The sequence below is a fragment of the Coloeus monedula genome (genome assembly GCF_965178545.1).
Source record: "Coloeus monedula genome assembly, chromosome: 1".
Taxonomy (NCBI): domain Eukaryota; kingdom Metazoa; phylum Chordata; class Aves; order Passeriformes; family Corvidae; genus Coloeus; species Coloeus monedula.
In genome coordinates, this window is record NC_138781.1 from 23,856,380 (window position 1) to 23,868,037 (window position 11,658).

Below are 11,658 nucleotides of genomic sequence, written 5' to 3' on the forward strand. Positions count from 1 at the left end.
AATACCACATCAAATGTGGAAAAAAAAGTGATAGAATTCTATCCTTACAGTAGAGCCCTGGCTCCACAGACGAAGAGAAACAAAAGCACCAGTGCAGCTAGGAATTACGATCACAGAAAGCTCCTAGAAATATGCTAACTTAAGAAACAGTGAACAAAGTACTGAAATTTCCAGTTTATAATTAATTGATTTCAGGGAGAAGGGAGTTCTCTGGCACTGTTAAACAGCAATTTATCACACTGACCACACTTCAAATAGATAATAAAAGACTAGCCAAAGTTTCACATAAAAGAGAGAAACAAATCACCCAGGCTTTTTCCATTCTATTTCTCACTTCATTTCTGTTTCTATCAAAATATGTAACATTCTGCACTGACTAATGTTTCAAAAGTCCAGACTCAACAGGTTTCACTTAAACTCTGTATGATTCATCTACACTAGAACTGAGTTTTCAATCATTAAATATGGGAAATTCCTGTAAAGATGAATTCATGTCTGAGTTAGTTTTTTATTTTCTTTTATTAAGAGAAGATCAGTCACCTGTTAATGATACTCCAGAGTAATAAGCAGTCAGTATTGGTATGAACCCTTTTAAAACAGTACAGAACTTTTTGCTAAGTTTGTAACTGTTTGCTAGGAATGTAATGGGAAACCCACCCTAGCACAACTCTACCAATACAAGCAAATTTGCCCTGTATTTAGGTATGTGAAATGTTCACCTTGTCCTAAAATTATGCAAGATACTTCAGAGAACAGAAACCCATCTTCTTCTAAAACCCTAAAAAATATCTAAAGCATCATATGAAAGAGTTTCTTACTACTCATATAAAACATTTTTATACTGCCTAAAGAAAACACAACTGTGTTGTTAGAAATTTAAAGCCTGATTTTAAAGGGATTATTTAGCAGACTACTTCCTTTTTTTTCTACGGATGGGACAATTTTTTAAAGATGAAGGGTAAATAAATAGAAAAATCAATACAATAATTTGGATGCAATGAGGTATTTTGAAAAGAGTTTAGAAATTAACAGTCACACTTCCACTCTTTGATGATCATCTCATCAAAAGCTTCCCAAATGGAAAATGTCAAAGTACATGTTGGAAAAAAACACCCCTTGGAAAATTCTGAAGTGGTTTATTTATTAAATACAAATGCTTTAGAGTTTAAAGGCATACCTGTTAAATAATCATGCATGCATAATTAGAAGTATTTTTCAGAATATAAGAAGATATGAAGAACAGGTATAAGTGGAGAAATCTCCTCTCTTTTAAAAAAACCCCACAGCTTAGTTATTTATGTATGTGGGCACACTTATCTTTTGATAATTTGTTAGATCATTAAGAATCAACTTGTTCAGCAATACTGGAAAACAACTAGACTTCACGCCAAGAAAACTAAATCTTCTCTATACAGCAAAGTTTTGGAATGAACTGCAACTTCTATTGTATTTACTGTTACAAAACTTCACAAAATAATTTTAGAACTTCCGAACTAAATTCTACCACCTAAGAATTATTACAATGACAAATAATCACTCTTGATGTCAAATTCATGTTACTGTTCTGTCAGGATAGTTGTATTACTAATTCTGGATGATTCATTTTAACTTTTAATAGAAATATTCTCTAGAAATAAGGCTTTAATCTAATATATGAATAAGAATCAGCATCTGTGATTCATGCTGTAATGTATATTCTCCCCAACCTCTATCCAGAAAGATGTTTTAAAATTCAGTGCATTCTTAGTATCATAGCTATTTCTATTCGATAATGCACTCAGACCTGTGCTAAGCTTCAAACAATGGCTTAAATCCCACCAAGCACACCTGAGTGACTTAGTGCTTTGCTAAGTCACGAACTCCAGGTCCAGCCGGCTCTCTTTTAAACCCTGGGAAAACAAGCACTTTTCCTCTCCCTGCTCTGTTCCACACTTCAGCTGGAAGTGAGTATCATGAAGTAAACTGCAAAGTCCCAATCAACCTGCCCTGGCCCCTGTCTGTAAGTGTGCACTATCCGCTCTCCTGGCATCTAAACCTTTTCAAGGCTCAGTTTTGAATCCCGTACCCCACTCCATTCCCTTGCCTGGAAGTCACAGCCTACCATCAGCAGTGGTTGTGGTGAAACAAGTTGGTTTTCCATTCCGGGCAGGACCCAGCAAGACTAAATATCTCCAAGAACAGCACAGACATAACCATCCACAGATTTAAAGAAGGAAGGGCGCACTGGACATAATCTAAAATGACTAACATTTACTCAATACAAAAACAGGAAACATGTTTTTTGTAAAAAACTTAGATTTAGAATGAGACAAAATACTTTTTAAAAATGCTCTTGTACTCACTCCAGAAACTGAATTTTTGAAGGCTCAGAAGTCCGTTCCATACTCAACCCTTCCTTCCTGAGATGCTCTTATCTTGTCCTGTTTCTGCCAGATCATGTATTAAAACAAAATCATCACATCCATAACTAACAAACAATTCATATGGTTGGCAAGAATATCCTTGTTTTCCCTGTACATGCTCATTCTGTGTACTGTAAGGTTGCAAGCAGATGATGACAGGTCAACATTCATGTCCACTCGCTGCCCAATGTCCTCTGTCAACTAATTTCTCCAAGTCCTATGTACCCTGTTCAGTGGCAGCCACATCATTCCCCTTTGCCCTCCAGCCATCAGAGAAGCCGTATTTCCAGGTAGGCAGTCCCTTCCTCCCCAAGACCTTTGCAGTGTCCCTTGCAGTGGCCAGACAGTGCAGGGACAATCTCCCTTCCCCTCTGACCAAAACTGCTCTCCAGCCTGGAAATGCCTTTCTCCTGCCAAGGCACTTCCTGTCTTCACATCTGCCTTGAAGACCCATCCTGTTTGTGTGAGACTAAAACTGACTCTGAAGCTCATTCAGTTTTTCCTTCCCATTACTCATCCACCATTTCTACCTCAGCTGAGATTCATCTGCCACACAAATACTTGGCAAGTTTCAAGTTCAGTTTCTTCTGCTCACTCCATCCCGGTATCTTATTTTACTCCTTCTGTGTGCAAGACAATCTCTCTAACTAGCAATGCAAAGATCACCATTTCTTTGTCTCTAGGGGCTTGCCAGATGCCACAATGAGTGATGCTACACAAAAATAAACTGTATCGCACAATACAGCACACCGGTGATGTGGAAGAATGACCTCACAGACTAGAAGTTTTAACATTAGCTTGGCAGAAAAAAGAAGGAAGGAAGCAGAATTCACTAGAGACAAACACCCCCTAAAACAGAAATGTTTCACTTGACGGGATGGAACATCTCAATGATTTTGAGAAGATCATCCTTTCAACTTATTAACAGTACAGTAATAAAGCCAGAAGCCAACATCAGCATCAACCAAAACCAGAAAGAGAAATAAAATCAGCTACTGCCTTTCGAAATTTTTTCCCTCTTTTAGTTACTCATCATTTTAGTTTAACAAACAGAAAAAAGCAAAACAAATACACGTTCAAACTGTTTTGCAAAAGGTTAGCTAAGTATTGATGATATGCTACTGATATGTTCTGAATGCCCTATCAGGCTAGACAGGGAACTTATAAAGACACTTATAAAAAGACCTTCTAAGTATAAGAATTTTAAGCCCCAAGCCATTTATACACTTCTGGGAGCTCTGAGCAAGGTCAAGCAAGTTCTGGTCTTTATGTCAGCATATGCAGGGATGGGGGAGTGACATGTGTGCCAGCCTCTCTCCCCCACACTCAGGTGGCCTCGCCAAGGCCATTAGTTGATGGCCTCCATCAACCACTCAAGCGCAAACCAAGAGATAACAGCATGGACCACTGGACTGCAAAAGCAGGGAAAAGGCAGCAAGACACGACTGCTGTACTGCAGAGAGCAGTTTACAGTGCCATTTATAGTTCAATGGTATAAAGTAACACAGAAACTTGGACATGGCGTAACTGTGCAAATAATCATAATTACTGTGCTGCCCCCCACCGATTCGTATACAAAAAAGAATGAGGAAGAGAGTTAGACTTCCAGCTAGGTGGATCATTCTGTTGAACCTAAGTCAATTAGCTGGGGCACATATTCTGCAAAGTAACAGGAAAGAGAGAATTAAGATTTTTAATTCTTACATGGTTATGATCACTTTGAATGGCAAGATCTCTAACACTTACCTTTGAAATAACAACCCAGACTAGATTATACTTTAATAGGTCATATTCAATGTAATTTTGGATATTTTAAAATTGAATAGTTACTAAACCATGAAAATACTAAAGAAGTTGTATTCATAAAACAAAAGTTATGAGATAGGAAGCAAAAATACACAGCTTTGCATGTTTGTTCAATTTGCTTAAGGTTTAATGCTACTAAAACTGTTAAATATAAATACGATAGAAAACAAGCATGGCAAGAATTACAGTAGTCTGTCTTGCATATCACCTTCCCAGAGTGCAAATTCACAGTTTGATGATGATTAAGATATGGGGAAAATTATTCATCTGATTACCAGCAGGAGAGAGATAAAATGAATGCAAAATACAGCTGAATTTAGCATTATAATCACAAGAAGAATTTTTACAGCTATCTTGCAGCAGGGTTTTACACACAGGAATTTCCTGAATCTGTCATTTATTCCTGGCAAAGTCTGTTCTTTATCTACATATATTTCATTTTTCCCAACTAGAACAGCACTAAGCTATATAAGCGCTGGACCAACTTTTGCCAGATTTACCTACTGTATATATTAAAGTTTTATTAAAGCATGACATCTTATTATCTGAAAGATGAGCTAGAGGAGCACCTTGATCATCCTACCAGCTACAAGGGACTTTTCCAAGCCCATGACATACCTAATTTTAGAGGGATTTACAGTAAGCTTTACTCTTGAAGATCCTATTTTTAACTTTATTTTGTGAAAATAAATAGAATAGAGTAAGGTGTCCTGGCAGAGAGGAGCTCTATACAAAGGGCAAATGTGAACAGGAAAGAATTTTAAGCACATAACAATTATCTTAACTGCCTTTTCCCCATGCTTTCTATATATCATTCTTAACAGTCTTACAAAATTTTAGATCAGTCCTCCAGACCTTAATTCCATTACAGTACAGAGATTTTCATTACTATCACTGTTCTGATGAAGATTATATTTCCCTTTGATTCTTTTCTTGCACCCTGTATTGCCTTATTCTGTAGTGAAGCCTTATCTAATTTCACTATCCATCTTTGTAAAAGCAACTCTGCTGTGAAAAATGCATCTCTTCATTGTACAAATATGGAAACTATGGACTTGGAACAAAGGAACACAAAACAAAGCTCTCATAATTAGCAAGCTGTAGCATGGAAAAATATGATAAATACTGTGTTTAAAATTATTCTGTGCTATTTAGACATCTCTCCCTTATGGATAAAATTCTCTTCCAACCCTAGTGCCAAGCACTGGAAACCAGTTTTGGCTCTAAGTATGTCTCAGAGGAATTGAATCTACAACTGTTAAGACAAACCTGGGCTGGAGTAGCAATGCTGGTCCTGAATCCTGGTTCTATGACCAGCAAAGCCATGGAGCTCTACCTGTGCCTAGAAAATACTGGGTCTTTCCTTACCAAACTGTTCTTCACATTTAGCACCACTTCATGGCAACAGAGAAGCCCTGAGCTGCTGAGCTCCTTACTGTACTCCCTGGAGAAGCCCAGAGCTACCATTTGAATTGAAAATGACACTCAGCCTAAATTCATGTGGCCTGTGATCTCTGCTGTCAGCTGATGCCAGAGTACCACAGCGGAGCACAGAGCCTGTGCAGTTCATCTGTACAAAGTGTCTCTAAATTCTGACTCACAGAATGGCTGCTGGCTTGCATTGAGCAGCTCATGGCTCACACATGCCACTACTTAAAGGTAACAGACACAACATCGAATTTGCAATTCCAACGTAGTTCTCTCAGGCTAGTTGCTTGTAATATTCAGAAAAGAACTAGATGTCCCCTCAAAATCAAAAATATTTGGTTTTAAATATTTGTGCTGTTATCCCAGTGCTGTGAAAACAATGTACATTTTAATCCAGTATGTAGACAATGCATCTGGCATTGTTTTTAGTTATTAGCCTGGCCATGACAGCAGTTTCCAGAATGCAGGCCCAAACAATTAAAATTTTTTGAGCATAATATGTTCAATAAAGTACAGTTAGATCAGCTGCTTAAGACTGCAGCACTTCTTTTATAGTACTTCCTTTTCTGAGTATATTTACATAATACAAAAATAGATGTTTTATTTCAATAAATTGCAAACTCTTCTACCATATTTTCTAACAGAACTGGGCCATTTAAATGTTTTCAAATAATTTTTCCATTTGAAGGACATGATTCTGGTTACTCCAGAGGGCTCCTCATCTGCTCTACAGATTAAAAATATGGACAAAAGACATGAGTATTTGAACAGCATTCCTCACATTTTAGAAGAGATGTTTGAAATTGCTTATCTTCTGCCTTTTTGTGGAAGAAGGTGTGCAACCAATGCCCCAGGCACCCTACCAAACAGCCCCTTGTGTCTGAAAGGCTGCTTATGGCAAAAGGTACAGGCTTCACAACACCACTAAGAGGACCTGGAACACACAAAGATTTTTATATTGAAATTACATTCTCATATTGCTGGTTGAAATACTCACTGCTTTGCTGAGAATTAGTTTTCATTCAAGCTTGTAAAAATATTTGAAGCGTCAATCTATTTATACAATGCTCTCTTGAGATTCAACTGCACTTAAATCATGCAAAAGAAGCCTGCAGTTGCATCGTCAGTTCATCAAATAGCTCTTTGGAAAACAAGAACTCTACTTTCATGATTTAGCTGCATTCAAGATTAGAAAGCTCTTAAAAAGATCTTTTACATCATAGGGAAAGATGTCAATGGTAGAAAAATTCTTAAGTATTATGTTCAATTATTCCCAAACAAGTTTTAGCTTTCAAATACATAAATGCCAAACTTGGACAACTAAATCCTCATTTTCTTTCATAAATTAATGGGCTGAATTTCAAAGATTTTGACAACTTCCAATTATCCCTCTATTGCCAAAGAACTTTGTATGTGCTCCTCTAAACCAAGCCACTTGATTGTAATCAAACATACGATCTCCAAGCAAAGACATCCACACTGTTGAAGGATACTGAGTAAGCCTCTGGCATTACCAGGTGCCAGCCAATTGTGGATTTGCTTGATGAGCAATGGAAGTGTCAGCTGCAGCCTGTATGTGTCCCACTGCTCACTGAAGTGAGACCAATGACCTGCACTCCATGATCAGCATTTCAGAATACATACACTTTGCCTATTCAGCTTTGACATAAAGGAGACTGTTACATTACGCTGCCTTGAAATGAACAAAAATTAATTCATCTCTAGCTATTGACTTTTGTAATTTAAGTATTATTCTCTGTCTCACCTTTGCTCTTGCACCTAATAATCTCACCCCCTCATCTCAGACCTTCCAAAAAAAGGATGATTACATGTGCAAGGCATTTTGAAATTCACCTGTACGTTCAGAGTATCTATTTCTCTAGGACTGAGAGAGTCTTGGTGTTAAGTGAAATACAAAATGTTTTCCTTTCGCTGTATAATATGTGCATAAGTAACGCAAAGAATGGGGAATACTCCTGCTAATACAGCACCACCAGCAAGATGCTGACCAGTTTCAATATGAGTATCTGCAAAGTGAAAATTATTTCTTGAAGTCCGTAATTTTAATAAAAGACACTCACAGGCTGCTGAAGGTTTCTAGCTACAGAAAAATGTAAGAGGTTACAGTAGGGCTAGTCTTATCATTGAGAGCACAGGCCATTTATCAGAGATTTATGCTATTGACACAACAGAAAGGACATCCTGGGGCCACTGCCACCATTTTGTGAGCAAGGTCTGACACCTGTATTTTGCCCTTTTGGTAGCACAATCAGCAGCTCATGGTGAAAATTAGTACCAAACAGTACTCAACCATAAGGCTGCCTGAAAAGCTTGAAGTCTTAAGCTGTTACTTCTCTTTAACATGATGATCTATAGCTCTCTATAAGAACATCTAAAAAGCTAGAATGCACATTCCACTACTGCTCTCATTCCTGCCATTTCTATAATGAACAGAGCCGCTAAAAATCAGCTGCAGCTGGCAGTACTAATAGTTCAGACAAAACCAGGCAGAGGTTGGGGTTTTCTTCATTTTCTCTCATGCCGGAGGAAACAGTATTATATGGCTCCTTGCCCATCCATTCCAACACTTAAAACACACACCTATGCCTCTGGAGATGGGTGTTTGTGTGTGTGGGAGGCAATGCACAGGGATGAGGTGAGGTCTGGCAGGCAGCTCCATGGCCTGTTGAAACCTCAAACCACACTTCATGTACACAGTTTAGTGCTCACTTCAGCCACAAACCCAAACTAGTGTCCATTCCATTTATGCCCCCAAACCCTTGCTCACCCAATTCACGTACTAAACCCAGGACCCCACTGATCAGGACCCTGGCCCCACTTCCTCACCTGACCACGTTGGGGTGTTCGAATGTCTCCAGGTGCCTCAAAACCGCCACCTCTCGGATGGTGGACAGCGGCATCCCCTCCTCGCTGGTCTGCACCCGTACCCGCTTCAGTGCAACAAAGCGTCCTCCATTCTTCAAGTCTCGGGCTTTGAACACCTTCCCATAGGCTCCTTCCCCAATCTCAGCCACACATTCATACTGCTGGTCAGCCAGGTTTGTGCTGTCCTTATCCATGCTGGCACCAGTCCTCTTCCTCCTCTCCAAGTGCCTCAAGATGGCTCTCAGTCTCACGTACTTTCTGAAAACCAGTACTTTGCTTGGGTGCAGACAGGCCACGCAACTTGGTACCTCTGGCAGAGAGGCAGTAGAAGCTCCTGCTCTCCTGTTCTTGTTCCTTTTCTATACTGGCCACAATGTGCCTCCTCTTTCGGCCACCAGGAATTATCATACAGTCTTTGGGAGCATTGCCTGTGTAAAGCCAAACAAATCTGGAGGACAAACCAAGCAAGAAAAGTAAGTTTACTTTAGTTTACTTCATTACTTTGCATTGTTCAAAACCTGCTAAAATTAAGCTAATACAGTAGATAGCTACATGCAAAGCAAAATCGTGGTGGAAAGGAAGATGTGAACCACAAGGGTGACATATGTATCAATGTCCCCGAGTGGCTGATACACTACAAAGTTATCACAGTCTGTGCAGAAGGGCAGGCACACGGCTACAGAGCAACAGCATGCTGAGGGGTTTTACTGAGGAACGAGCTAAAGATGATGACCCCATGAGATGGCAGAGCTAACTACTCATGTGTAAAACAAAGTGTACATCCAAGAACTTATGTCAGGATTTTGGGACTCAAAAGTTTTGAGTCATTGAACATGGTGGAGTCTTGGATATATTTTATGCCATATTACTGTCACTTGCTTGTAAATAATAGCATTTGGAGGTTGCTGCCTTGGTCTGCTCTCTCCTGTGCTAAGCCCTTCATGAACACATTATGAGCACATCGCAAGAAACAAAGCACCTGTGGAGAGGTGAAATACATACATATTTAAATGACAATAATATGTTATGAAGCATTGTGTGCTGAAATAGATTCAGAAATACGCACTTCAGGAAATTTATTAACAAGCAAGGGTTTTGGCTGTGGATATTGCAATGTGTGTCACTGGCAGCTCCCTGCAAAGCACCATGGTAAAAGATGTCTTCAGGAACAGCATGCTCTGCTGCTGAGTGCATGAGGCTGAAAAGCAGAAGCACTTCCTTCTGCATCCAGTTTCATCCACTTTCTGCAGGACTGGGCAAATCCTCTTTGCTCACAAAGCTCCACATCAATTCCTCCCTTCCCCCTGACCCTTTTTAATACAGCGATACTGTGACCTCCAGGACTCCAGCCCTCTCCTACACCGCATTTTTACCGTCCCAGGATGAAAGAGCCCCACATAGCTCAGTCGGGGATCCCTGAAGTGGAATTCACGCACAAAGCGCCAGGGCTATTCCGCACACTTACACTTATCTTACACCTTAGCTGCAGATGAAAACAGCAATCTGAAGGAAGCCTGTGCCCACTGCTCATCCCTTTTCCCCGGCTGCACCCAGAGACGGCTCCCTGCCTCGCCGGCTTCAGTTCCCAGCACAGCTGCCACCGCACCGCACCGCCCCAGCCAGCGGTGGGCAGCACCACCGGGCGACACCAGGGGCGGGCCGCCGCGGGGGGACCCCTGCCCGCCCCGAGCCTGGTGTGCCGGGAATCCCCTGCCCGCCCCGAGCCGCTGTGCGGGGGATGCCCTGCCCGAGCCCGGCGGTGCGGGGGTCCCCTGCCCGAACCCGGCGGTGCGGGGGTCCCCTGCCCGAGCCCGGCGGTGCGGGGATCCCCTGCCCGAGCCCGGCGGTGCGGGGGTCCCCTGCTCGAGCCCGGCGGTGCGGGGGTCCCCTGCCCGAGCCCGGCGGTGCGGGGGTCCCCTGCCCGCCCCGAGCCCCCCGGCGCGGCCCCCGCGCCGCGGGCAGGGCGCCCCCGAGCGGCGGGCAGCGACGCCGCGCGTGCGTGGCGGCGGGGCCGGCGGGCCTCTGCCCCGGCGCGGCCGCGTGGAAACTTACCCGTGCTCGCCCTCCCCGGGCACGGCGGGGCACCGGGGCTGCCCCCGGCCGCCGCTGCCCCCGCCGCGCCGCCGAGCTCCCCTCCGCGGGTGCCCCTCAGGCGGCGGGGGGTGGCGGCGGAGGACACGCGGGGAGCCGCGTCCCCGCGCTTCCTCTCAGCGGACGGGGCGGGGTGGGGGGGCCGGCTCCGCTGCTCGGCAGGACGCCGAGGGGACCCCCCCGGCGGCTCCCCCTGAGGGCACCCCTTCCCCCGCGGGCCCCTCCGCGCCCCTGCACCGACCCCGAGGGGGTTGTAGCGGCACCGCGGGGCGCGCTGCCCTAGCTCGGCCGCCGAAGGGACGCGTCCGCGGTGCCGCCCGCGGGGAGGAGGGGTGCGCGGTGTGGGCTCCCGGGCCGGGCGGGGAGGGGGCGGCGTGTGGGCCACGCCGCGGGGCCGGGTGCGCGGAGCACATGGGCGCCCCGCGTTACCTGGTGTACGCCACGGCCGCCTGCACCGCCACCAGTTCCCCAAATAATCCTCAGCCCCGGGGGGTGGAGGGGGGGGGGGGAGGGAGGGGGTGAGTCCTCTCTAACACGAACCTCCCATTGAGCGAGGCGGGGTGGAGAGCCGGCCCGGGGTCTGCCCCTTCACATGGCGATGTCTCCGGCAGGTCCCGGCAGCGGCCGCCCGGGCCACACAGGTAGCTGGTCCGCGGCTCGGCCGCCCTCGGCTCGCATCCTCCTGTCGCCGCTGCCGCCGGGCTGCACCTTGGCGCAGAAGGAGCTCGCACTCGTCCCCCAGCCCGCTCCTCCCGCCCCCACCCTGCCCGGGGAAAAGGAAAACACGAAATAAAAATCGCGGCCGGCGGCCCCCGGGGAGCTGCAGCGCCACGACCGCAGCCCCGCCGGCCGCAGCCTGCGGTGCGGGGCTCGGGCACCGGTCCTCGGCGCCGCCGCCGCTCCGCCGCTGCCCCGGCGCTGCGCTGCCGCTCCTCGCTCGCTCCCTCGGCCTCTGTTCTGCCTGGGAGCAGCAGCAGCTTGCTGCCTTTTTTTTTTTTTTTTTCCCCCCCTCTCCTCAACTTTTTTTTTCCCTTGCTTTCCCACG

The 11,658-nt window shown here is 44.8% G+C and overlaps 1 protein-coding gene across 1 annotated transcript in view; it reads right to left on the reverse strand.

The window, feature by feature from the left end:
• CDK6 (cyclin dependent kinase 6) overlaps window positions 1–11,235 on the reverse strand; it is a 126,176-nt gene extending 114,941 nt beyond the window's left edge. The window contains exons 1-2 of the mRNA XM_082297156.1: window positions 11,154–11,235; window positions 8,484–8,970 (exon numbers count right to left, since the gene is read on the reverse strand). Coding sequence (XP_082153282.1) covers window positions 8,484–8,716 — 233 coding nt within the window. The 5' untranslated portion in view covers window positions 8,717–8,970; window positions 11,154–11,235. The remainder of the gene's footprint in view (window positions 1–8,483; window positions 8,971–11,153) is intronic.
• Window positions 11,236–11,658: the final 423 nt, after the last annotated feature.